This window comes from Protomyctophum parallelum (genome assembly GCF_964188405.1).
Source record: "Protomyctophum parallelum genome assembly, chromosome: 4".
Taxonomy (NCBI): Eukaryota; Metazoa; Chordata; class Actinopteri; order Myctophiformes; family Myctophidae; genus Protomyctophum; species Protomyctophum parallelum.
In genome coordinates this window covers 38,832,188-38,856,552 of record NC_139700.1, presented here as the reverse complement: position 1 = coordinate 38,856,552, position 24,365 = coordinate 38,832,188, and the positions used below count along the sequence as shown (strand labels likewise).

The 24,365-nt window shown below is 43.8% G+C and overlaps 1 protein-coding gene across 2 annotated transcripts in view; it reads left to right on the top strand.

The window, feature by feature from the left end:
- The window catches only part of LOC310857808 (FYVE, RhoGEF and PH domain-containing protein 4-like), a 104,530-nt gene that overhangs the window by 66,715 nt on the left and 13,450 nt on the right, over positions 1–24,365 (top strand). For both annotated transcript variants that reach the window (XM_083763717.1, XM_083763718.1), the window contains exons 3-8: positions 4,978–5,133; positions 8,399–8,636; positions 15,699–16,119; positions 20,118–20,207; positions 20,650–20,795; positions 21,683–21,839. In XM_083763717.1, coding sequence (XP_083619843.1) covers positions 4,978–5,133; positions 8,399–8,636; positions 15,699–16,119; positions 20,118–20,207; positions 20,650–20,795; positions 21,683–21,839 — 1,208 coding nt within the window. The remainder of the gene's footprint in view (positions 1–4,977; positions 5,134–8,398; positions 8,637–15,698; positions 16,120–20,117; positions 20,208–20,649; positions 20,796–21,682; positions 21,840–24,365) is intronic.

Genomic DNA, 24,365 nt, shown 5'->3' with positions numbered 1-24,365 from the left:
CTGTCGTGCCGCAGCACGTCTACATAGGTGGTACGCTTCTTCAATTTACTTGCCTCAAGTCCTGGGTGCCTGGGTGCGTGTGTGCGTGCGTGCGTGCATGCGTGCGTGTCTTTGTTTATTGCAAGGAGTGTAGTGGTTATGAATCTACATACTGTAATATTGTGTTACTTCATTTAATAGCCTAATAAGTATTATAGTAATAAACTCATCCATCGCCAAATGGCCAAAGAGCCACGATGGCCGGCAATATTTATATTTAACGGCCAATTAAGATTATTCTAGACGGCCAATGGTCGGAATATAGCCGGGGCTAACCTTCCTATAAATACAGTATGTTCCATAAATGTAAAAGGACAGTTCAGTCCTTTTGATAGAGCACAATCTATTTATTCTTTCATGGAAACTATCAAGATTCATGCTGTACCACTGGGACGGAAAATCACTCTTCTATGTGAAATAAATAAAACTATAAATAGGAACACTGCGTGGATGTAGGCCTACAGTACGTATCATTGCAGTCATGATATGATATGATATGATATATATATATATATATATATACTGTATATATATCATATTATCTTATAACCTACAGTATAGCTCAGTATGTCGGATGTCCAGTGAATGTAAAAAGACAGCTCATTCTTTTGCTATCATACAAGTAGTAGGACCGGTCAGAGCATCACTTTACCATGTTCCATCACCGGGGGCCAGACAGAGGGCAGACCGATATGATGTACAGTATCTGACTGACACACTTTAAAGAGTGGACACACTGGAAAACAGTTTACTCTGATGTGTACTCCAACATAGTCCATTGTTTCCACTGTACTGTGTGCCCTTTTCTGGCCATTTACAACATGGACACAAACACTTATTCTTTATTTATTGCAGTGGCATAATGATTGCTGCAATGTACAGTATACTGTAGTATATTATCGTCTCAGTCAGGTGGAAACCTCATATGTCCAAAACTGTTACTTCTCAGGATTCAAATGAAAAAATAACGAAATTCGCTTTGCTTTTGATGCTTTTGTGTGAAGCTGATCAAATGGTGCGTTCATTTACAAAAAAATAATAATTAGAATATGGAAATAATAGGTTTGTGGCCGACAGCAACGATATACTGTAGTGTACAGTATGTGATGCATCAGTGTGACTTGTTAAGTGTCCTGCTGTCGCTGTGTGAATGTTTTAAATGGAGCCTAATGGAGCAATAGACAGCCTCTGTGTTTATAACATCACTAGACCACCCACCACTCTGTCCTTCTGGAAAGATGGCACCGCATGAAGGGTTTACCTGCGTGCCGTGCGTGCGTGCATGTGCACGTGTGAATGTTATTCAATCTGTCGGTACAATCAGTCATCTGGTAGGGTGAAGCCTGACATCATTAGCTGGTACTGTAGTGTCTATTGCAGTGATTCTAAACCTGTGGGTCAGGGCCCACTAGTGGGCTGTCAGGATATGGCAAAACAATAAGACTTTTTCTTTTTAATAATATACCTTTCATATAAAAACAGTTATGTAGAAAAAAAGGCGCAGTAGTTTTTCCTTAAAGCTTAAACTCATCTCCTATCCCGGATTTGAACACTGTTCCTGTGCAAGTACTGATTTATTTTTATTTTTACGATGGGCGGCTGTGACTCAGGATCCTTGGGTCGGCGGTTAATAGTTAATCCCGGCTCCTCCTGTCCACATGTAGAAGTGTCTTTGGGCAAGACACTGAACCCCACATTGCCTCCAATGAGTCGGTCGGTGTGACCTTGCCACCATTGGTGTGGGAAGTGAGGACGCTGGCCTCGACTGTTCGCCGCTTCACTTCCCAATGTATGAATGAATGAACCATTGTAAAGCGCTTTGAGCACTTGGAAAAGCCCTATAAAAATGCAATTCATTATAAAAATGCAATTCATTACGATTGAGCTAAATTGAGCCTGCCTGCTTGCTCAGGAGATAAATTGCATCTTGACCATCAGGTTACAATTCGTGTCAGATCCTGAGGTGTCTCAATCTCCAAATTCAGTAAAGTATGGCAGCCTTTTCTGTCTCATGTTTACCGCATTACACTCATGCCCCCGATTGAACCTGTATAGCTGACGCTGTCACCTGACTAGCCAACCTGTCTCGTCTGGATGGTGTTTGTGACCATGATCTGATTTGTATAATGTTTGTTTGTTTGTTGTTATAATGAGTTGTTTTTTGTTTCTTCTTTGGTTGTCTTGATTTGATTTGTGTTGTTTTGGTCTTGTGTGTGTTGTTTTTGTTTTTTGTATTTGTATTTCTCAAATTATTTCTGCATTTGTAAAAAACAAAAATAATAATAAACAGAACGTAAAAAAAAAAGGATCCTGAATCTAGGTGAGGGTTAGGTCTTTGACACCATCTAAATGTCTCAATAGAAGAGCAGGGAGACAAAATACAACCGCCCCAATTTTATAAATTATATTGTATTGTACAGACTGGACAAAATTACATTGTATTCATTAAAAATGTTACCTCTTTAAAGTAGTTCCATTGATCCAAGCCTGAACACAATCGTTTGATTGATCATCAAATAAAAAATGCTCTTTGAAGTGCATGCGGCTGCCGTGTTAAGTGGTCAGATGGGTTGGCCACTTTCCAGATGTTCAACTGGGCCTCTATTCCAGAAAAGGTTGTGAACCACAAATCTATCTTGGCTGACTTTCTTTATTGTCTCCACCAGGCTGAAGCCATGGGGAGAGAGTATGTTTTGCACTCGTCCGTGTGTGTGTAGTTGTGTACGTGTGTGTGTGTGTGTGTCCGTCCGTCTGTGTACAGCTAATCTCCGGCACCGGTAACCCGGTCGATGCCAAATTTTGCACACACACTCCCTGGATGCCAACGATGAACCTCTGCCCCACATTTTCCAGAACGGCCTGTTATAGCGCCACCAGGAGGCCGACTTTTGAAAAACTCATTTCACTCCTCCAGATTCTGTCCAAAAATCCCACAAATCGGCCCTTTTGAACAAAAAGCCTCACATCATGAATGCAGCGTGCAATTTACGTGAAATCTTTCACAGACTTTCCTACTAGGCTGAGGAATATGTCCCACCCTTTTCACATTGGCCTGTTATAGCGCCACGAACAGGTGGATATTTGCAAAACACATTTTTGGAACAAAATGCCTCAAATCCTGGACACAGCGTGCAATTTACATAAAATCTTTCACAGACTTTCCTACTAGGCTGAGGTATATATCCCACCCTTTTCACATTGGCCTGTTATAGCGCCACCAACAGGTGGATTTTTGCTAAACACATTTTTGGAACAAAATGCCTCAAATCATCCAATTGCCATCCAAGGCGTAAGAAGAAATGGCACCCTTTTCACATTGGCCTATTATAGCGCCACCAGGAGGCCACAACCTGACCTGCCCTGGTGGAATGTGCCACTATGATGAGCTGTCAATCACTGTGTGTATGATGATCTGTCAGATAAATCACTTTCTGTTTTTAATGCATCAGGCCAGTGGTTCTGAAGCATTTTTCCGTGGATCTTCCCCCTCTCCTACATATGACAAAAGCTGAGAGTGCACATGCTTGTTTTTTACTTTAATGTTTAGTTTTAGACACATGTGCCCTTATGCCCTACTGTTACAGGATAATAGACGTACAAGTCTATTGAAGTTGTGGAACAAACTCCCTTTGAGGATCAAAGCTGTCCTAAGTTTTTCCCTTTTTCTCCTTCCTTTTCTCTTTCTCCGGACTGTGCCCCGGGCCAGTGTAATAACTGGATGGGGGGCGCACTACAAATACCGAACCTACAGTAGGACAAGTTGGACTGATATCAAATTGAAAACATACTGTACAACATGTTTAAAACGTTTGATTACCTCCAGATAGACAAGGCCGCAAAGGGGCCATGACCCCCGGCTTGGAAAACACTGCATCAGACTGATGTCAGGCTTGTCAGCATTAACGTCACAGTTAATGACCCAACATATTGTCTTCCTCTTTCTTCAGCCATATTTCAACATCTTTGACCAACGGACACTAACTAATCTTTCTATACTTGGATGTGTTTATTTGTTGAGCATGGCTTGACATCATTAACCATATAAACCCTGTAAACTTCGTTGACTAGAGTCCCCCCGCCCCAGGGGTCTATATTGAACTATATGACAGTTGGGACAGTCTTGAATGCTATAGTTTTAGTAGACTGTTCCACAGCAAACTTCCATGCTGCACTGCCAGGACATTCTGTCCATAAGTGGGCTGGACCCTCACAGTCCCCTCTAGGTTGACCTAGTCCTAAAACAACATCTGTTTTCCTTTTGATGAAGTCTCCCGGGGAAGGAGGATAGAGTCGTTAATAAGGTTGCAAGTAAGTAAGCCTTGCAGAGCCATGAGGCCCATAGGGCAGGAGTCTACATCCTGTTTCTGTAGCGTGAGGCAGATTGATGTACAAGTACACTCCCTGGACATGACGCTAAGTATGTCGCAGGGATTTAACCCCAATCCAACCTTTGATGCTGAGGGCCAAGCAGGAAGCCATTGGGTCCCATTGTTATTGGCAGTGGTGTAAAGTAACTTAAGTACTCAAGTACTGTATTGAGTTTTTTTCTCAGTTTTCAGTACTTTTACTTCTACTCCACTAAAAAGTATTTGAAAACTTTAATTACATACCGAAGGCCTGTGGTGGTAAAACATTTACCACCACAGGCCTTAACCCGGCCGGGGACCAGCTCAGTGGCCTTGTGGTTAGAGTGTCTGCCCTGAGATTGGGAGGTCATAAGGTTGAGCATCACTGAATGACGCTTCCGTGTGTGTGTTTGTGTGTGTGTGTGTGTGTGTGTGTGTGTGTGTGTGTGTGTGTGTGTGTGTGTGTGTGTGTGTGTGTGTGTGTGTGTGTGTGTGTGTGTGTGTGTGTGTGTGTGTGTGTGTGTGTGTGTGTGTGTGTGTGTGTGTGACGTGTGTGTGTGTGTGTGTGTGTGTGTTTGTGTTTGTATTTCAGCTGTGGGCAGCAGTCCGTTGTGCAGTCAGAAGAGTCCCCCCAGCGTCAGAGCCTGTCTGACTAGAGCAGAGAGAGCTGCAGGTGGAGAGAAGAGCAGGCCAGGAGTCAATGGAACAGACCCTGGCAGCAGGCCCACACTGCAGCCCAAACCACAAGGTACTGTCTGTGTGTGTGTGTGTGTGTGTGTGTGTGTGTGTGTGTGTGTGTGTGTGTGTGTGTGTGTGTGTGTGTGTGTGTGTGTGTGCGTCCGATAAGATTAACCGTTATTGACCTCCAGGAGTAAATTCAGGTGTCATAGCAGCAACAACAGTTGCTGGAAGCAAGCCAGCATCATGAAAATACAAAGATGAGGGGCACGGTGGCACAGTTGGTAGTGCTGTCGCCTCACAGCTAGAAGGTCCTGGGTTCGATTCCCGCTGGGGACGCTGTGGGCACTGGCGGCGTGTTCCCTCCTCCGCGTCATCAGTGCCCATACCCGAGGCGGGGGTTGGCGATAGGGCCTTTCTGTGTGGAGTTTGCATGTTCTCCCCGTGTCCCCTAGGGTAGATACCCTCACAAAAACATGCCGTAATCCTGGTCTCTAAAACTACCTCCCCCTGGCCAGCCGGGGCGCCTGATGGAGGGGAAAGGAACTGGTCGGAATAACGTGTCCCTTCCACGCGCTACGTCCGGCCGGGGAAATTCCCCTCTGTCAGGTGAAAAGAAGCAGCTTGGACTCCTCATGCATAGAAGGAGGCATGAGGTCAGTCCGCTGCCCCCCCAGGTTGGCAGAGGAAGTGTAGCGCCCAGGATTACATTAGATAATTGGCACTGGGTGAAAAAGAAAAACTGGGTTACAAAATCGTGGGATAAAAATTTAAAGTAAAAAAAAAAAGAAAATACAAAGATGCAAAGACTTGTAGCAGCTACAACGTCTACAAAGCTACAAATAAGTTGAGCTGGCTTCCACTTCAGATATGAAACGACAGATATGCTGTTTAGCTTTGTATTTTTGTATATATTTTTTTTTATCTGCCAGCGTGAATGCAGCATGAGAATGAAACACAGGAGAGGTTTAATGTGATGTGATGAGAGAGTGCGGGCTAGCCAACCCAACAACACCAACACGGGACTCCTGAATCGTTGACTTTCCACACTCAGGGTCTTGAGCTCTGCATTGTCTTTGTTAGCTCCGCTGTCGTTCTACACTGCATATACGTAGGTGTTGCGACCTCTTTCCTTTCCTGGTTGTGACCTTGGTTGTTACAACCCCCCCCCCCCCCCCTCCCCCCAGAGCCATTGAGAGCCAGGCAGAGTAAAGTGTTCTTTACAGCTGAAGGCAGTTACAGGCTATAGCTCAAGGTGAAAATGGAACGAGTGCAAGCTAAGAGACATGAGAAATGACAGAGAACATTGTGCCCTCAGGCAGCCTTCAGCATACAGCAACACAGACCGTGAGGGGAGCTTCAAGTACGAGTGAGTCAAGACTAGAGCATAGATTCTGCTTAGATAGATTTGATTCTGACGATTCATATTATAAATGTACATTCTTAACAGTGACTATATATGAATGGATTTACATCTATTGCCAGTGAACGTATTATGCATTATTTGGATATGTTGCACAGATCATCAACAGTGAGTATGAGCATGAATCAATGAGTCATGGACGTCATCATAGTCTCTGGATCCAGACTGTTGACTCACACAATTTTCAAATGCTTCCGTCATACTAGCCTCGGTACCAGGCTTTCATTTTTGTTGGTGCAAAAATTGAAAGCCTGGAGGAACGCATTGGCCGCTCTGGTCTAAAAGTGGGAGTCAACCCTTCCGGGTGGGCGTCGCTCCAAATGATGTGACGTAGCGCTGCACTAGGGGGAGAGGAGGGGCCGGGGGTGACGGACAGATCGATGAGATCCAATCAGGGCGTGCGCAAATCTCAGCCGCGACCCGCCCCTCTAGACCAGAAACCTAACACGTTAGCTCAGGCTACCGTCATACAGTCTGTGTGAAATCAAATTAGTCGAAACATATAGCTTGCATCGGAGGAATGGGAATTCTAAAAATACGGTATATTTACTTGATGGAGATGACAAACAGATTATTTTCTCGGATTTCGGGAGATGTGCAGTAGTTCCAGACGCATTCATACCGGTAGATTATGGAATAGTTGTTGAGGATACGCAAGACAATTAACCCAGTCGTTTTTGAATTACACCATATACTGTATAATAATTATATTAATTTGAAAACTGTTAACAGAGACAAACGCCTTGTATTAGGTTGAAACTGACGGTGGTCAGTATTGTGTACGCCTCAGTCATGACTCACAACATTGTGAGTGAGCACATGCTCTGCACACCACCACTGGGACGCAGTGAAAGCAGAAGAGGCTGGGTTTGAAGAACCTTGACTTGCATTCCTCTTTTATTTGACGTAGGTAAATCTTTCTCCACACAGACGAGGAAGCCGTTATAAACCAAACAGGAACCTGTTGACCCTAGTTAACGTTTAACTCACGTGAAGACAGCTTATAAAATTAAGTAAAACTCAAATAAATGCATATACCCAGAGGTCATGTTTTTTTTATTCAGCATAATAGTCAATAAAGTCAGTCTGGGTCACTTAAGCACACCGGGTCTTGTTTTAAATGTTTAAGCAAGTTTGAGAAAGCATGATTTGTGTCAACAGAGGTCAGTGTCCTTGGTCTGAGGCCAGGGTAGATCTTACGGGGGCTTGTGCTGCCCTCTTGAGTTTACACTGTTAAATTACACTCAAAGCCCATGCTGAAATGGGCCATATACGTACTGTATGCTATCATGGTCATCATTAATTCCATGTCTTTCAGTTTGTTCTCAACATGTATTGTCATAACCTGTGTATACTGAAGCTTTTAAAATGTATCCCTTCAGCAATTAACAACACATTGCTGTCAGGTGGAAAGCTTGTATTGCCAAGTACTTTCTTGTTAACACTTGGGAATATATTTATAAAGCTCACATTTCACTTTCAACATATTTCAAAAGTAGCAAAAAAGACAATCTACAGTACAAGCTCCCAGCATGTCGCTACACCTACAGTTGATTTAGTCGAATAAAATATATGTTGGCAGGCCTTGATGGCATTGTAATGCCTGATTTATGCTTAGATGTGTGCCGAAATGAGCCGATCTAAGCGCACAACGTGTCGCAGGCGCATTGTGAGCTTTGCGCTCTCACTCAGCCAAGCATAAAATTACTTGTGTGTCTTGTCTTAGTTCTACTGTCCCTCCCTATTACATTTTAGTCTAGTTTTCATTTGCTGATGAAATTGTCAATATATTTAATTGTACTTTTAGTCATCATTGCTATAATAGTTTTCATTTAGTTTCCGTCAGTTCAAAAAAGCGTGTTGTAGTTTTATTCGACAGAATGAACTCTTCTCCTCTTTGTCTCTGCTTCAGTGCCTCCGAAGCCGCCTCACCTCCAGAGCCCAGTGACGGAGCTGTCTTCGCCCTCACTGGCTCACATACAGAGCCCAGTGACGGAGCTGTGTTCGTCCCCGCTGGCTCACATCCAGAGCCCGCTGTACAGAGGCAGCATGGAGGAGGGAGGGGGAGGGGCAGCCCTGAACAACAAGGACAGATCCAGAGACAAACACTCCAAAGTGACTGACCTCATCAACAGCTTTGAGAAAAAATGGTGAGTCCCTTACACACGTCATCATCATCATCATTGGTCCATGATATCATGGACATCATCATGCTAAAATGTAAAATATCTAAAACCACATATTACACACATAAGACCCCAGGAAAGTGTTCTAAATCAGTGTTTCCAAGTGTTTTCATGTCAAGGAGCCCCAAATCGACACTTATCAGCCCACAGACCACCATTTGAAAAATATATGCCAGGGACCCCTTAAGAGAAGACTTTTACAGTTCTAGCAGTTATTCTCAACCATTTTAATTTCAAGGACCCCCAGTTAATTTAACTCTGAGAGTGTACAACTAACGGGTCCATTTGGTTCCAAACTATCATTTAGCTGGGGAACCCCTGGAACTCCCTCAAGGACCCCTGGGAACCCCTGTTCTAAATCTTCTAAACGTCATTAACATATTTATTTTGGGAAACGGGCGAAGTGTCCCTTTAAGGATCAAGCGATTTGATGCCTGTGGCGTCTGCTTTTGTCTCTGCTCACTTCAAGTGCTTTTGTGGACTCTGCTCTCATTGAATGAATCCTGCTGAGTCGGTCAGCGGTTTTAATTACCCGCCTCATCTTTAAATGGCATTGGAATGTACAATAGATAGAAGAGGGTCAAGCTGTGGAAATCCCAATAAATCCCAATCTCATTATAGCTTTCACAACAGAGCAGCCTCATTAAGGGGCTGTGGTAACCAGGGACATTCTGGACGGAACATATTATTGTCTTTGCTAACATTTCCCTGCTACTATTTCAAGGCCACAAAAAGCAGAAGCAGTATATTAATGTACTAGAGATAGAGAACTACACTATCCGTTCAGTGGTATTAACTCAGCGCAGACACATAGACACACAGATTCAGCCTTGTGCATCCAGTGCTACAGCGAGGGGGATGAGAGGAGATCCGTTCAGCCTCGGGGAAACTCAGCTCCTCGCCACAACTCACTGCAGTAACATGAAACCCAGTGGCATGAGGTAGGAAGTCTCTTTCGACCATCTATTGTTTCCATCTGTCGAGTCACTTTTGTGTGTGTATTATGTTATTGTTAACGTCCTTGTTTTTTGACTGTGGACATGATGGTCGGTTGTATAATTTTTATATTAGTCTTAGTGTGTGTGTGTGTGTGTGTGTGTGTGTGTGTGTGTGTGTGTGTGTGTGTGTGCGTGCGTGTGTGTGTCAATAGCTTTTGCTACAGTGCTTGTACTATTTTGTCAACGGTCAAACTTTGGTTCAGTAATTCTACAAATTATATTTGTATTTCCATATTTTCCCTTTATAGTCTGTCTGTCGCATCCATCCGATGTGCTGCAGTGTGTAATGTGGCCACAGGTTTTAGTGTGTGAGTGAGGGAGCCTATTGGTGGCGAAAGGCTATCGGTGACACACAAACAATAGTGCCCTTGTTCCAGCCGCTCATACAGTGAACTTAAAGGGTAAGACCACTTTTTTTAAGGTTTGGGTTGTGTAGTTACTTTGCCATGATGCAACTCCAAATGTGGACAAGAAATAAAAAATAACTGCTCCAGTGATTAGAAATTGATAATTCAAAATTTGCTCCTCATTGACTTACATTGAAGCTAAAACAGCTCTCAAAGTCACTCTTTTAGTACGTAAACAAACACAAACAATGTTGATTCAGACAATATAGAGCATCACCAAAACTCATGCTGTTTTATTTTTTCATAAAAATGTTTTCTTCCTGTTGATTTGTCCATTTTATTGGGAAGAAAAACCCGGACTGGATCCGTGGATCTGGATCCAGATCTTCAAATAGTAAAATCAACAGGAAGAAAACATTTTTATGAAAAAATAAAACAGCATGAGTTTTGGTGATGCTCTATATTGTCTGAATCAACTTTGTTTGTGTTTGTTTACGTACTAAAAGAGTGACTTTGAGAGCTGTTTTAGATACAATGTAAGTCAATGAGGAGCATATTTTGAATTATCAATTTCTAATCACTGGAGCAGTTATTTTTTATTTCTTGTCCACATTTGGAGTTGCATCATGGCAAAGTAACTACACAACCCAAACCTCAAAAAAAGTGGTCTTACCCTTTAAGGGCAAAAGCATTGAGGCGGCAGCGACATTCAGCCAGTTCTCTAATGTGTTACACTGAGCTGGGAAACACGCTCACATGGTGATGGATCACTGCTGTCTGGCTGCATGCGCCTGTGATCATTTCATGGTCTCTCTCTCTGCACCATTAAGGTCTCTCTCTCTGCACCCTTAATGTTTCTCTCTCTGCACCCTTAATGTTTCTCTCTCTCTGCACCCTTAAGGTCTCTCTCTCTGCACCCTTAATGTTTCTCTCTCTGCACCCTTAATGTTTCTCTCTCTCTGCACCCTTAAGGTCTCTCTCTGCACCCTTAAGGTCTCTCTCTCTGCGCCCTTAATGTTTCTCTCTCTGCACCCTTAATGTTTATCTCTCTCTGCACCCTTAAGGTCTCTCTCTCCGCACCCTTAAGGTCTCTCTCTCTCTGCACCCTTAATGTTTCTCTCTCTGCACCCTTAAGGTTTCTCTCTCCGCACCCTTAAGGTCTCTCTCTCTGCACCCTTAATCTCTCTCTCTCTCTCTCTCTCTGCACCCTTAAGGTCTCTCTCTCTGCACCCTTAATGTTTCTCTCTCTCTGCACCCTTAAGGTCTCTCTCTGCACCCTTAAGGTCTCTCTCTCTGCGCCCTTAATGTTTCTCTCTCTGCACCCTTAATGTTTCTCTCTCTCTGCACCCTTAAGGTCTCTCTCTCCGCACCCTTAAGGTCTCTCTCTCTGCACCCTTAATGTTTCTCTCTCTGCACCCTTAAGGTTTCTCTCTCCGCACCCTTAAGGTCTCTCTCTCTGCACCCTTAATCTCTCTCTCTCTCTCTCTCTGCACCCTTAAGGTCTCTCTCTCTGCACCCTTAAGGTCTCTCTCTGCACCCTTAAGGTCTCTCTCTCTCTCTGCACCCTTAAGGTTTCTCTCTGCACCCTTAATGTTTCTCTCTCTGCACCCTTAATGTTTCTCTCTCTCTGCACCCTTAAGGTCTCTCTCTCCGCACCCTTAAGGTCTCTCTCTCTCTGCACCCTTAATGTTTCTCTCTCTGCACCCTTAAGGTTTCTCTCTCCGCACCCTTAAGGTCTCTCTCTCTGCACCCTTAATCTCTCTCTCTCTCTCTCTGCACCCTTAAGGTCTCTCTCTCTGCACCCTTAATGTTTCTCTCTCTCTGCACCCTTAAGGTCTCTCTCTGCACCCTTAAGGTCTCTCTCTCTGCGCCCTTAATGTTTCTCTCTCTGCACCCTTAATGTTTCTCTCTCTCTGCACCCTTAAGGTCTCTCTCTCCGCACCCTTAAGGTCTCTCTCTCTGCACCCTTAATGTTTCTCTCTCTGCACCCTTAAGGTTTCTCTCTCCGCACCCTTAAGGTCTCTCTCTCTGCACCCTTAATCTCTCTCTCTCTCTCTCTCTGCACCCTTAAGGTCTCTCTCTCTGCACCCTTAAGGTCTCTCTCTGCACCCTTAAGGTCTCTCTCTCTCTCTGCACCCTTAAGGTTTCTCTCTGCACCCTTAATGTTTCTCTCTCTGCACCCTTAATGTTTCTCTCTCTCTGCACCCTTAAGGTCTCTCTCTCCGCACCCTTAAGGTCTCTCTCTCTGCACCCTTAATGTTTCTCTCTCTGCACCCTTAAGGTTTCTCTCTGCACCCTTAATCTCTCTCTCTCTCTCTCTCTGCACCCTTAAGGTCTCTCTCTCTGTACCCTTAAGGTCTCTCTCTGCACCCTTAAGGTCTCTCTCTCTCTCTGCACCCTTAAGGTTTCTCTCTGCACCCTTAATCTCTCTCTCTCTCTGCACCCTTAAGGTCTCTCTCTCTCTCTGCACCCTTAAGGTTTCTCTCTGCACCCTTAATCTCTCTCTCTCTCTCTCTCTCTGCACCCTTAAGGTTTCTCTCTGCACCCTTAAGGTCTCTCTCTCTCTCTCTCTGCACCCTTAAGGTTTCTCTCTGCACCCTTAATCTCTCTCTCTCTCTCTCTGCACCCTTAAGGTCTCTCTCTCTGCACCCTTAAGGTCTCTCTCTCTGCACCCTTAATGTTTCTCTCTGCACCCTTAAGGTCTCTCTCTCTCTCTCTCTCTCTCTGCACCCTTAAGGTTTCTCTCTGCACCCTTAAGGTCTCTCTCTCTCTCTGCACCCTTAAGGTTTCTCTCTGCACCCTTAATCTCTCTCTCTCTCTCTCTGCACCCTTAAGGTCTCTCTCTCTCTCTCTGCACCCTTAAGGTCTCTCTCTCTCTCTCTGCACCCTTAAGGTCTCTCTCTCCGCACCCTTAAGGTCTCTCTCTCTGCACCCTTAATGTTTCTCTCTCTCTGCACCCTTAAGGTCTCTCTCTCCGCACCCTTAACGTCTCTCTCTCTGCGCCCTTAATGTTTCTCTCTCTGCACCCTTAACTCAATCTCTGCCAAGGGCGTGTTCGGACGGATTAAATTAATAGGCACAGATCGCCTAGGACGTGATCGGACGCACCCTTAATGTTATAATGCGATCCAGCATCGCGAATATTATATTCACCAGTTCTTGGCTGTCCATCACCAGGCAGTACTTGAAGCTCAGATTGATGTGATCATAGAAAACATCTATGTTTTTGGAGCCCAATAAAAAAGAAGATGCAACCTTACGACCTTATGTTTTAGCATCGTAATGTCCTTAGAGAGTGCCCGGAAACTATTGATTATTACTTCCGGTTCATAAAATCAGCTGGTAGCTCTTAAAGGGAAAGACTCTTATGAATGGTGGTCTGGTCTATGAGCGGCAGGCTGAAACCACCACTAGAACTGAGTGGATGTATCGCATTTTATCCTCATCGTTAGAGCATTAGCCCCCTGGTGAAACAGAAAGGCCTGCAATCTTCCAGGAAAAATAATTAGCCCACTGAAATAGCAATCTGGTTCACAATGCTGCTAGCTGCCTCCATGGGGCCTGCTGAGGATACCTTAGTGCACATTCAGCTGTTTGTAATGCCACTCTCGTCTGGGTCAGCATGGCGGTAAAGACCTGTGCATGAATACAAATGACAAAGTTCTCTTGTTTGCAAGTGTTGTCGCTTTCAAAAGTGACTGTGATTGTAGCTGTGTTGTATGTTTAGGATAGGATGTTGCTGCTGTCGGGTGAAAACCTTGCATGTCCTTGCAACGTTCCTTTTGTTATTATGATAAATAAATAAAAACTTGTTATAAATAGTGAACAGTAACATAGCAGATCCACACGCTTGTAGATCAAGCTTGCAGATCTGCTATTTTCACTTCTTTCATGTGACACTCTGGTATGATGAAGTAGGGCACAAATGAATGGAAAAGCAAGGAAACGCAAAAGGTTGAACTACAGAGAATGGAGATACAAGGTTTCTGACGGCAACGATGTTCATCTGTTCAGCCTGAGAATGACTCATATACATAGCATCTCATCACGCTGTTGTTCTTCCTCTATTTTAATCATACTTCCTGTTTTCTTAAGGGACTAGTATGTATCCTCAGTGAGCCTCCAGTTAATCCACTTGTTTTAGATCAGTGGTTCTCGAACATTTTCATGTCAAGGACTCCCAAAATTGACTGTCTAAATTTGGCCGCAGAGCCATCTGAATATAGTTTGTGTCCATATTAGGGACAGACATAAGAGAAGACTTGTATAGATGTTTAAATATTTGTCAAAATCTTTCAAAAACAGCAGATCTACACACAAACAACCTTGTAGATATGCTATTTTTAAATTGTATTGTGGGCTGCTACAGGGTCACAGCAGGTTCATTTTAACAGTAAAAACTTTACCCTGCATAATTTTTGTTCAGGTTGCAGTGTCATACTTCTTGGCTCTTCTCACTGTAGAAAAAAGAAAAAAAATAACGTAGACCTCAGCAGAAACAGATAACTGGGTTACTGCAATGCTGTGCAATGCTGCCAATGAGAGTGATTATTTGTTGAATCCAACTTTCTGTTGTAAAATACGAGGTTCGCCGGAGCCAAATGATGAAAACACAGCCGTAAAAGAAAATGTCATAATGAGTTTATTCCATAGAAGGAAGGAATTAGAGGAATGTCTAAAGTTTCACTGAAAATACAGGAGCAGCACAAGGACAGAGACAAACTTACTAGGTCAAGGACAATTTCACTATGAATTAAAACCCCTGCGATATGATTGTCGTGATGAACTATAACAACGCTCATCATCATCGTGGCATCCCTAAACAATACAACACTGCAAGGGACCATTGGTCAGTGGTCAGATGCACGGAGCAACGCAGGTGACAGGGAAACAGCTGGACTCACTGCTCCAACAGGATATGGTGCTACCGGATGGTCATCTCTGTGGGTGTGGGTGTGCGTGCATGTGCGTGTGTGAGAGAGAGAGAGAGAGAGGGAGAGAGAGAGAGCCTGTTCACAAGCATGTGAACAAGCTCAGTGTGTGAGAGGTGTACTGTACAAGTAGGCCAGCGGGGTCTACCTCCAGGGACCGCCGTTGTACCCTCACCTCCTCCTACACCCCCCCCCCCTCTCGTACTTCCTCCACACTTCCATCGCCCCCTCCGCTCTCTGCAGCCCCACAAGACTGGAGGAAGTTTGTGTATCACAACCGGTTTATTTTTAACCCTTTCTCTTCATCTCTCGTGCTTTCTCTCTATCTATCTCTCTCACTCTCTCACACACACACACACACACACACACACAGACACACACACACACACACACACACACACACACACACACACACACACACACACACACACACACACACACACACACACACACACACACTAAAGATCCATCAGGTCACTGCCTCTGAGTCTCCACATTCCACACACATGCACGCACACACACACGCACGCACAAACACACACACACGCACACACGCACGCACGCGCGCACACAGGGCTTAAACGGTAGCTGAGTGAGTTGGACTTCTGCTCTCTGTGCTGCTCTGTTCTGCTCTGCGTTGCTCCCGTTTCCTCTGACCCAGTCAGTCTGCTCTCTGTCAGCCAGCGAGGGAGTGAACGAGCCGCGTTGTGACTTCCTCCTTCTGCCTCTCTGTCCCTTTTGCTCCTCCAGCAACACGGACACCAAAAGAGACAACGGCAACGGCAAGCAGCACATCAGCAAGTCGGCCAACTGCACCCCAGCTCACCACCGGCAGAGGCAGCCGGACACCGGCGGCAGAACGCCGGGCGCCCGCTCCCCCCCGGAGCCGCCGCCACCGCCGGGTGTCCACTATAAACCGGCGGCCAATGGCGTGCTAGCCCAGATGGACAGGGACACCTCCTTGGAGCAGGAGGACAGGACGAAAGAGGAGAACAGGAACAATGGGACTGCGAGGATAGAGACGGCACCGGCCGGCCTGGTCAATGGAGACGTGGCGGACGGCAGTGCGGAACAGAGCGGGGACTACTCGGAGAGCCAGGACCAGGACAGTGAGCCGGAGTCCCAGAGCGAGCCCCTCGGGAAAAATGAGGACTGCGCACCAGAACCCAAGGTGAGCGCAGGTGTTTTCTGTTTTCATTGATTGAATACTTTATTTCCAAGTTGGTTATTGTACAGTCAAAAGTTATGCTCGAGGGAGAACATAAAAACGTACGTACGTACGTATGTGTACGTTCTAGCTGCAACACCTAAAGTGACCACACACACACACAGTACAGTACAGTACAGTACAGTACAGTACAGTACAGTACAGTACAGTACAGTACAGTACAGTACAGTAAAGTACAGTACAGTACAGTACAGTACAGTACAGTACAGTACAGTACAGTACAGTACAGCACCACTCAGGGACCCCCAGTATGTCAGCGATGTCACTGTTGTGGTTGGGTTTGCATAAGCATAGTGTAAATGATGGTGTAATATGCATCTATATTCAGGGATTTCACACGTACAGTAGTATTGCTAAATGGGTATGTGTGTGTGTGTGTGTGTGTGTGTGTGTGTGTGTGTGTGTGTGTGTGTGCGTGTGCGTGTGTGAGTGTGCGTATTTTGGTGCCATTGCACCTCAGTGATGTGTATTTATAACCTCTGTGCCAGATGTTTTATGTCTTCTCTCCATGGGACTGGAGCATTTGTTTCTCAACCAGTGGTCTGCAGCCCACTACTAGACGTCAATGATGATCATTTAAGTGGCTGTGCGTGCGTGTGTCCGTGCATGCATGCATGCGTGTGTCCGTGCATGCATGCATGCGTGCGTGTGTCTTGCCCCCGTCAACCTGAGAATAGCTCCCTGTCTGATGCAGAATAGATTGACTGTGAACATCATGGGAGTCTGTGTTCACATCTCTGTCTGCTGCCTCAGACACAGATCTTTGCCTATAGCGACGCTGCTGGGCACAAACCCTGTATTTGTCTTCTGTCAATTAACTGTTTATTCATTAATATTTTTACACCTACGGTACTTGCTTTTGCACAAAGCATCAAAAGTAGCAGATCCACACGCCTGCTTGTAGGTTTCATTACTTTTAGCTGTTTTTGAATTTGAATCCTGAAAATCCTGTTTTGGACATAATGAGGTTTCCACCCGACAGAGATAGTGTTGGAAACAGGTTATAGTCTGGGTTAATTGTCAAGTCAATCTCCTCCCCTTTTAATGATTATTCCCATCTAATTACCATCTAATCCACTTTCTCATAATATGGCGCTTTTATGGAAATTGCTCTCAGGAACAGCTCAAATGATTTGGTCATATGCATGATGTCACCTGTACGCCCTACTTTGTATAATTCCTCCCCCTCTTCAGTCTTCAGTTCCAAATTTGCATTTCCACTTTGTTTACAATATCCGTATTCTGTATATTCTGTACTGGCCATATATTGAGCGTGTCTTGAGTGTACAATGTAACCATGTACACTGTACATGGTTTGATGAGGTCAGATCAACATATGGAATGTCAGAACAGGAAGGACAGGTGGGGAGGACCTTTTCTGACATGTCAGCTCCATATATGGAGATCTAAGGGTGTGAGGTTTGAGGTCAGATGTAGAGTGGCTGGCTCCTATGGAGATCTAGGTGATGATCCAGTCTTCTCCATGTATGGTTATTCAGGGTTAGATGAGGTCAGTGTACTGATCTTCATATATGGAGATGGCCATATATGGTGGCGTGACTTGTCATGAGGTGTGATGTTACGAGGCGTGACCATATATGGATGCGTGGGGTGACTAACTGACGGACGGGAGATGCAACCTGCAGTCGCAATAATGACTGAAAGATTAAATAATTTGCATATCAGCGCCCCTACCGGTAGGTCTACTGCAGCTAAAATTACTTTAAGCCAAACAGAAATGACATGAACTGGTTTAAGTGGTGATTTAGGCTAAAAACTATTGGAAATACGTTTGAGGGACATAAACAATATGGTCAAATATTGAAAACAGTTTTAAAATGCATGCTGTAGTTCCTTAAAAGATGACGGTCACAGTTGCAGTGGTCTAATTATTTTTAACCAGCCACATTTTCAATTACTTAATTTTCTTCCACCAAGGCTGCAGCGCTGTCACAACATATTATTCAAATTAATTCAAGGCATACTCTATTAAACGTGTACATATTTTGAAACTACATCATTAATAGCATCTAACTTGTGGAGAAGGAGTCACTGAGCCAAGGAAAATTAAATATTTAGTTTGCCTGATTAAACACAACTTACAGTAGTGTCACCTACTGTACAGTACAGCCGTTTCTCTCATTGCTCTGACAGAACAACATTGTTGTGTTTATTTCTAAACGTTCTGTTTCCTCAGCTTTTATGTCAGCGTAATGGTCTGGTGAGACATGTGACCACTAACCACTGTAACCAGCAGACTGATGTTCTTTTGTCCATGTGGGTCGAGAGCTGATTCTCCAGTTTAGAGCCGTGGTTCTCAAATAGTTCCTTGTCAAGGTTTCAAGATAAAATAAAAAAGCAGATTGTGAGCTTGTAGATCGTCTGTTTTTTAATATGGTACTCAAAGTATAAAATAGTTTTAAACTGGTTTAATCCATTAGGATTCAGGAAAGTATCTGTGTATTTGCATTTTGCTATTTTTGAGTGTGAGAACTGCCGACTGCCTCAGGTCATAATGGGTAACTTATACTGATTGTGATGCCATATTAACATGTTTTCCTGGATGGGACCACATGGAAACCCCTCAGAGACCCCTAAGGGTTCCCCAGACCCTACTTTGAGAACCACTGGACAATGTGAATACATTGTCTACTACGTGGAGTTGTGGTATGAAACATCTGTCTTCATTTCCTCTCAACAAGTTTCATATCCTGTCCTGACAGGAACCTGTACGTGTACACTGTAGGAAACAATACAATAAACAATACAATACAATACAAACAATACAATACAATACAACAAGACTTTGTGCCAGAGAGTAGACCTAACCCCTTGTTTCACAAATATGTGATTTGTGAAACAGATCCCCCCCAAACTGTTACTGGTTCCTAAACAATTTACACAATATGTAAAATTAGGATGTTTTAGTAATATTGTTCCTGCTGTTCTACATACAGGTGAATAAATCACATATTGAGGCTTTAACTTAATTTGCTTTTATGAATTAACCCAGACCATTAGGATTGTATGGAAGATGCTTCTGCACATATTGCTACTAGTTTCACCACTTCAAAAGTTCTCAAATGCTCTTAAAATAATGACTGAGTATCGAGTATCCCAGATCCCAACCGTATCCCAGATCTTGATAAACTGACAATGTGTCGCATCAGGCGTGTACGTTTGTAGATTCACTATATTCTAATAGGGCTTAAGTGACTAAACAATTATTTATTTATTATTATGCATATCACAGTGAAGATATTAATGAAGAAAAGCTCATTGCACTCTGCTAGAGACTAGTTGTTGCTCAGTGAATTTGTGCTGTCGACTTTTTGGGCTTTTTAAGTGGATGTGTGAGAAAGAGGAACTTGCAGAAAGCTTGTAATGTAGAGTTTTGCACACGAGGACAGTGTGGGAGTAAACATTATCTGCGTGTCCCTGACCTCTATGTTGACCAGCACTCCTCCTACGCAATGCTGTCCAGTCAGCCCAGTTTTTAATTCTGTCCCATGTGAGCTGAGTGGTTCCTTTCACTTGTCTCTGAGCAGAGCATTATGTCAGCGATTTGTCTTGTGAAACAGTGGACACAAATAGACATCACAGTTTACTGTTATGCTGCTGACCTTCACTTTCAGGTCGGGGAAGGTTATTTTATTGTCGGTATCAGCTAGAATGCGGGATTCCATCCTTATTTCTGTGCGCTAGACTCCTGGGAGGTGGATTGCAACACCTACCATCAGCTCCCGGTACTTACATGACCTTGTGACCTTGTGGTTCAAAGGCGAGAGTTATATACCGACTGAGCTTAATCAATACTATCAATCAATACTACCAATATTGATACAACCCTATCAGGTTGTTGTACAAAGAAGTGAATAGGGTTAAGAAAATGTTCCCCTGTTTTTTATATTACAATATATCCTCCTGTCCTTGCATTCCAGGAGACCAACGAGCAGAAGCTGTATAAGATCGCCAACGAGCTCCTGCAGACGGAGAAAGCGTACGTGGAACGTCTCGACCTTCTGGAGCAGGTAAGGGAGAAGCCCCGCCCCCACACAGAGAAACGCTGCAGTTCAAAGAGCCAGACAACCTCTTTACTATACACTCCCCTGATTAAAGGGTGAGAACAGAAGCAGTTATTTATTCAGTTAGTTATGTTCCGTCCTTTTTTCTGTGCACGAAAATATATATTTTAAAATATCTTAAAGATACCGGTTGGAATTTACAATTCTACTATGCAGAAAACTATACATCCTCTCTGTCGGGTGGAAACCTCATATGTTCAAAACTTATCAGGATTCAAATTCAAAAGCAGTAGATTTACAGGCTTTTTTTTTGTAATGCTGTAGTATGATCAACTAGGACGTTAATTAAAAAAATGAAAAACAAAACAAAACAATGAGTTAAGAGGTTTATGCCTGACAGCAACAATACACTTTGATGGGTATATATACAGTTTGTGTGGGTCTACAGGTGTTCTGTGCCAGGCTGATGGAGGAGGCGAATAAAGGATCCTTCCCAGTAGAAGTGGTGAAAAACATCTTCTCTAACATTTCATCCATCTGGAATTTGCACAGCCAGTTCCTGTACCCAGCCTTGGAGAAACGCATGGGGGAGTGGTGAGTTCAACGCCTTTGATTAGGGATGGGGTGATATGGAAATGTCATGTCTGATTTATTGATTGATTGGTGTCTTTATTGATCATGAAATAAAACGTATGTCACATGTAACATACCTGGTTCCATTGCGGTTTCATTGTGGTCCTTACTATAAGATTTACTCATAATCCCCCCCCCCCCTCCTGCGGGCAGTGAGTCTGTCTTAACTGTACAGTATGATTGTGAAAAAGAGCAGTTGTGCTCAGCGAACCTACCCTGGATAATAATGTAATAACCGAAATATCCATATTAAACTGTTTTAGTATTTAGTTTTAACCGGTTTAGGAACCTGATGTCCTGGGAGGAACAACACAGCAGAACTATTCTGCTGTGTTGTGTCAATATTGGTTTTGCTTTGGAGCTGTAATGTGATGTAACGTGGGTCTAATGACAGTAATGAATCATGACAGGCCATTCAGATCAGAATCTCCGGCTGGGTTTTTCCCTTGACCTTCCACACTTCATCTTCATACGGGGAACTTGTGGTCACGTGATCAGCCGAGGAACAATTCAGACCCTCAATGTTTGAGTGCATGGATTGCATGGATCAGTCGTCATAACCAATTTCAGTCATTTGGATTCCAATGGAAGCCGAAAATAGGCTATCTACAACTACTTTAAGATTCAAGAGTATTTTAAGTGGTCAAACTAGCGAAAAGATTAATGTCCGATGTTCCAGAAAACTCTATAATGAAAAACTCTTCAAAACATATTTTGGTTGTTTATGAAACAGCACTAGGGTAGGGGAGGGCTCCTTTCACACTGTTTCACAAATGGCAGATTAGGACTTTGGCCTGACAAAATGTTGAGTGATATATGTATGTCTGTGTCTCTCATCATGTGCTCAGGGAGACGACGCCTCGCATCGGGGACATCTTGCTGACTATCACTCCCTTCCTGAAGATGTACGCCGAGTATGTGAAGAACTTTGAGAAGGCCATGGAGCTGCTGAAGCAGTGGCCGGAGCGCTCGCCAAGCTTCAAGGCCATCATCCTGGAGATCCAGGTAATGTGTGTGTGTCTCCTGTAACCTAACAGGCTGCTCCACAAGCACAGAGCAGTGAGAGCACATGGACACTGGACAGTAATGCCTGATTCATTCTGCATTGTGCGCTGAACTTAGCAGACCTACAAGCTCACAACCAGTGTTGATTTTGTCGACTAAAACGAAGACGAAAAATGTTTGTCGACTAGCTTTTTTCACTGACGGAAACTAAATGAAAACTAAGCTACGACGACAACAACCAAGACTAAATATACCGACAATTTCGTCAACAAATAAAAACTAGACTAAAATGTTAGGGAGGGACTAGTGGACAAGAGATCCAGTATAAGTCATTTTACAATTAGTTGCATGCTGAAAATAGCCGATCTACAAGCTCACAACGCGTCGCGTTTTGTTCGACTAAATCAACTGTAGATTTAGTCGACTAAAATCTAGGTGACTAAAAGACTAAAACTAAATGCTAAAACTAATATTTCACCTCAGTTTCATGTGCTGTGCCTGCCCCCATATGGCCGGACGGTAAAATGACACCTGTCTCAACGTCTGTTTTATCTGTTCCTCTTACTGTCTCCCCACGGCCTATACCGGTCCGTATTTCAAACAGAAGCACCAAATCTGATATTTTAAAGATAAATTTGACTAATGCACCTGCACCTTACAGGTGCTCAAACTTATTATCCATCCCAATGGCCCCCACCACAGTTAATCAGTCACCACCAAGACTACCTTCAGTTAATTTCATCCCTCGCACAGTCACCCCATCAAATCTCATTCATATTCCCTGTAGACCCAAGACTCCTCCCACTAAATGTGATAACAAACTTAACCTTGCCTTGTTTAACATCAGGTCACTAACAAATAAGTCCTCCTCCGTAAATGATATAATCTGTAAAGAGAAGCTAGATATAATCTTTCTAACAGAGACATGGCTTGGCTCGGATGGAGCTTTTCTCCTAGCGCCAGCCTGTCCCCCAAACTACAGTTTCATTCACTCTGTTCGCGAGGCTAAGAAAGGAGGTGGACTGGCAATAATTTTTTCAGACACATTAAAATTCAAGGCTCTGACCCTGGGTAGCTTTACATCCTTTGAATACCAGGCCACTATATTACTTGGTAAATCCTCCATGCCAATGATTAGCATTTATCGCCCGCCAAAATGCAGTAAAGCAATATTTCTAACAGAAATATCAGAACTTTTATCTATCTGCTCCACTAACTATGACAGAACTCTTATCACAGGTGATCTTAATCTGCACCTGGATGATGCTACAGATGCTGTGGCTATGGGTTTCTTAGAGTTATTACATTCCTTTGAGTTTATCCAACATGTTGTTGGGCCTACACATAAACATGGGCACACTCTGGACCTGGTGATTTCTAGAGGGGTGAACATCACTGTGGAAAGGACTATTGAAAGGCCTGAGCTATCAGACCACTATTTGCTGTGTTTTAATATGACTGCCTCTGATCTAGAGGAAAACATCACAGAATATACCATAACAAAGCGCTTTTTTAGCTCTTCTGCAGCTGACGAGTTCCCTCGTCATCTGGGCCCCCCCCTGCCCGATACTCCCCCAGTAAATGATCTGGTTAAAATTTTTAATCTTAAACTAGAGTCAGCTCTTGATATAGTGGCTCCTTTGAAAACAAAAAAGAAACATAACACCAGAGTAACGCCCTGGTTAAATGAGCATACACGCTCACTGAAGCAAGAATGTCGTAGAGCTGAGCGAGCTTGGAGAAAAAATAAACTCACCACCCACCTAGAGATTCTTAAAAAGTCAACAGTCGCCTATAACAAAGCCCTGCGTCTAGCAAGGCAGGCATATTTCTCTGGCATTATTAACGAGAACAAGACAAATGCCAGAGTCCTATTCTCTACCATTGATCGACTTTTAAACCCCCCCCAGTCCTACAAGCAGTCATTCCCGGCCTCTAAAGCTAAGTGTGATGAGTTTGCATGCTTTTTTGATAACAAAATCTTTAACATTAGAGCTGATATTTTGAATGGTGCTGTTGCTAGTGCAAACCTTCAAACAGCAGCTAACGGTCCCAGGGTAGATCTCTCCAGGGGGAGCCTATTATCGTTTTGCGCAATTGATGAAGACGAACTCCGCAAAACCATATCACAGATGACATCTTCCTCCTGTTCATTGGATACAATTCCCACCACCTTTCTCAAAGAGGTCTTAGACAGTGTGATTGGAGATATCCTAAAAATTGTAAACAGCTCTCTACAGACAGGCGTCTTCCCAGACTCACTAAAGACGGCCGTAGTCAGGCCCCTACTAAAGAAACATAATCTGGATCCCTCTGTTTTGGGTAACTATCGACCCATTTCGAATCTGCCCTTTCTGGGCAAGGTTTTGGAGAAATGCATCTCTCATCAATTGGATGTATTTCTACAGAGCAATGATGTGCACAACAAATTCCAATCTGGCTTTAGGAAAAATCATAGCACAGAAACTGCCCTTGTAAAAGTAATGAATGATCTTAGGGTGTCTGCTGACAAGAAACATGTATCCG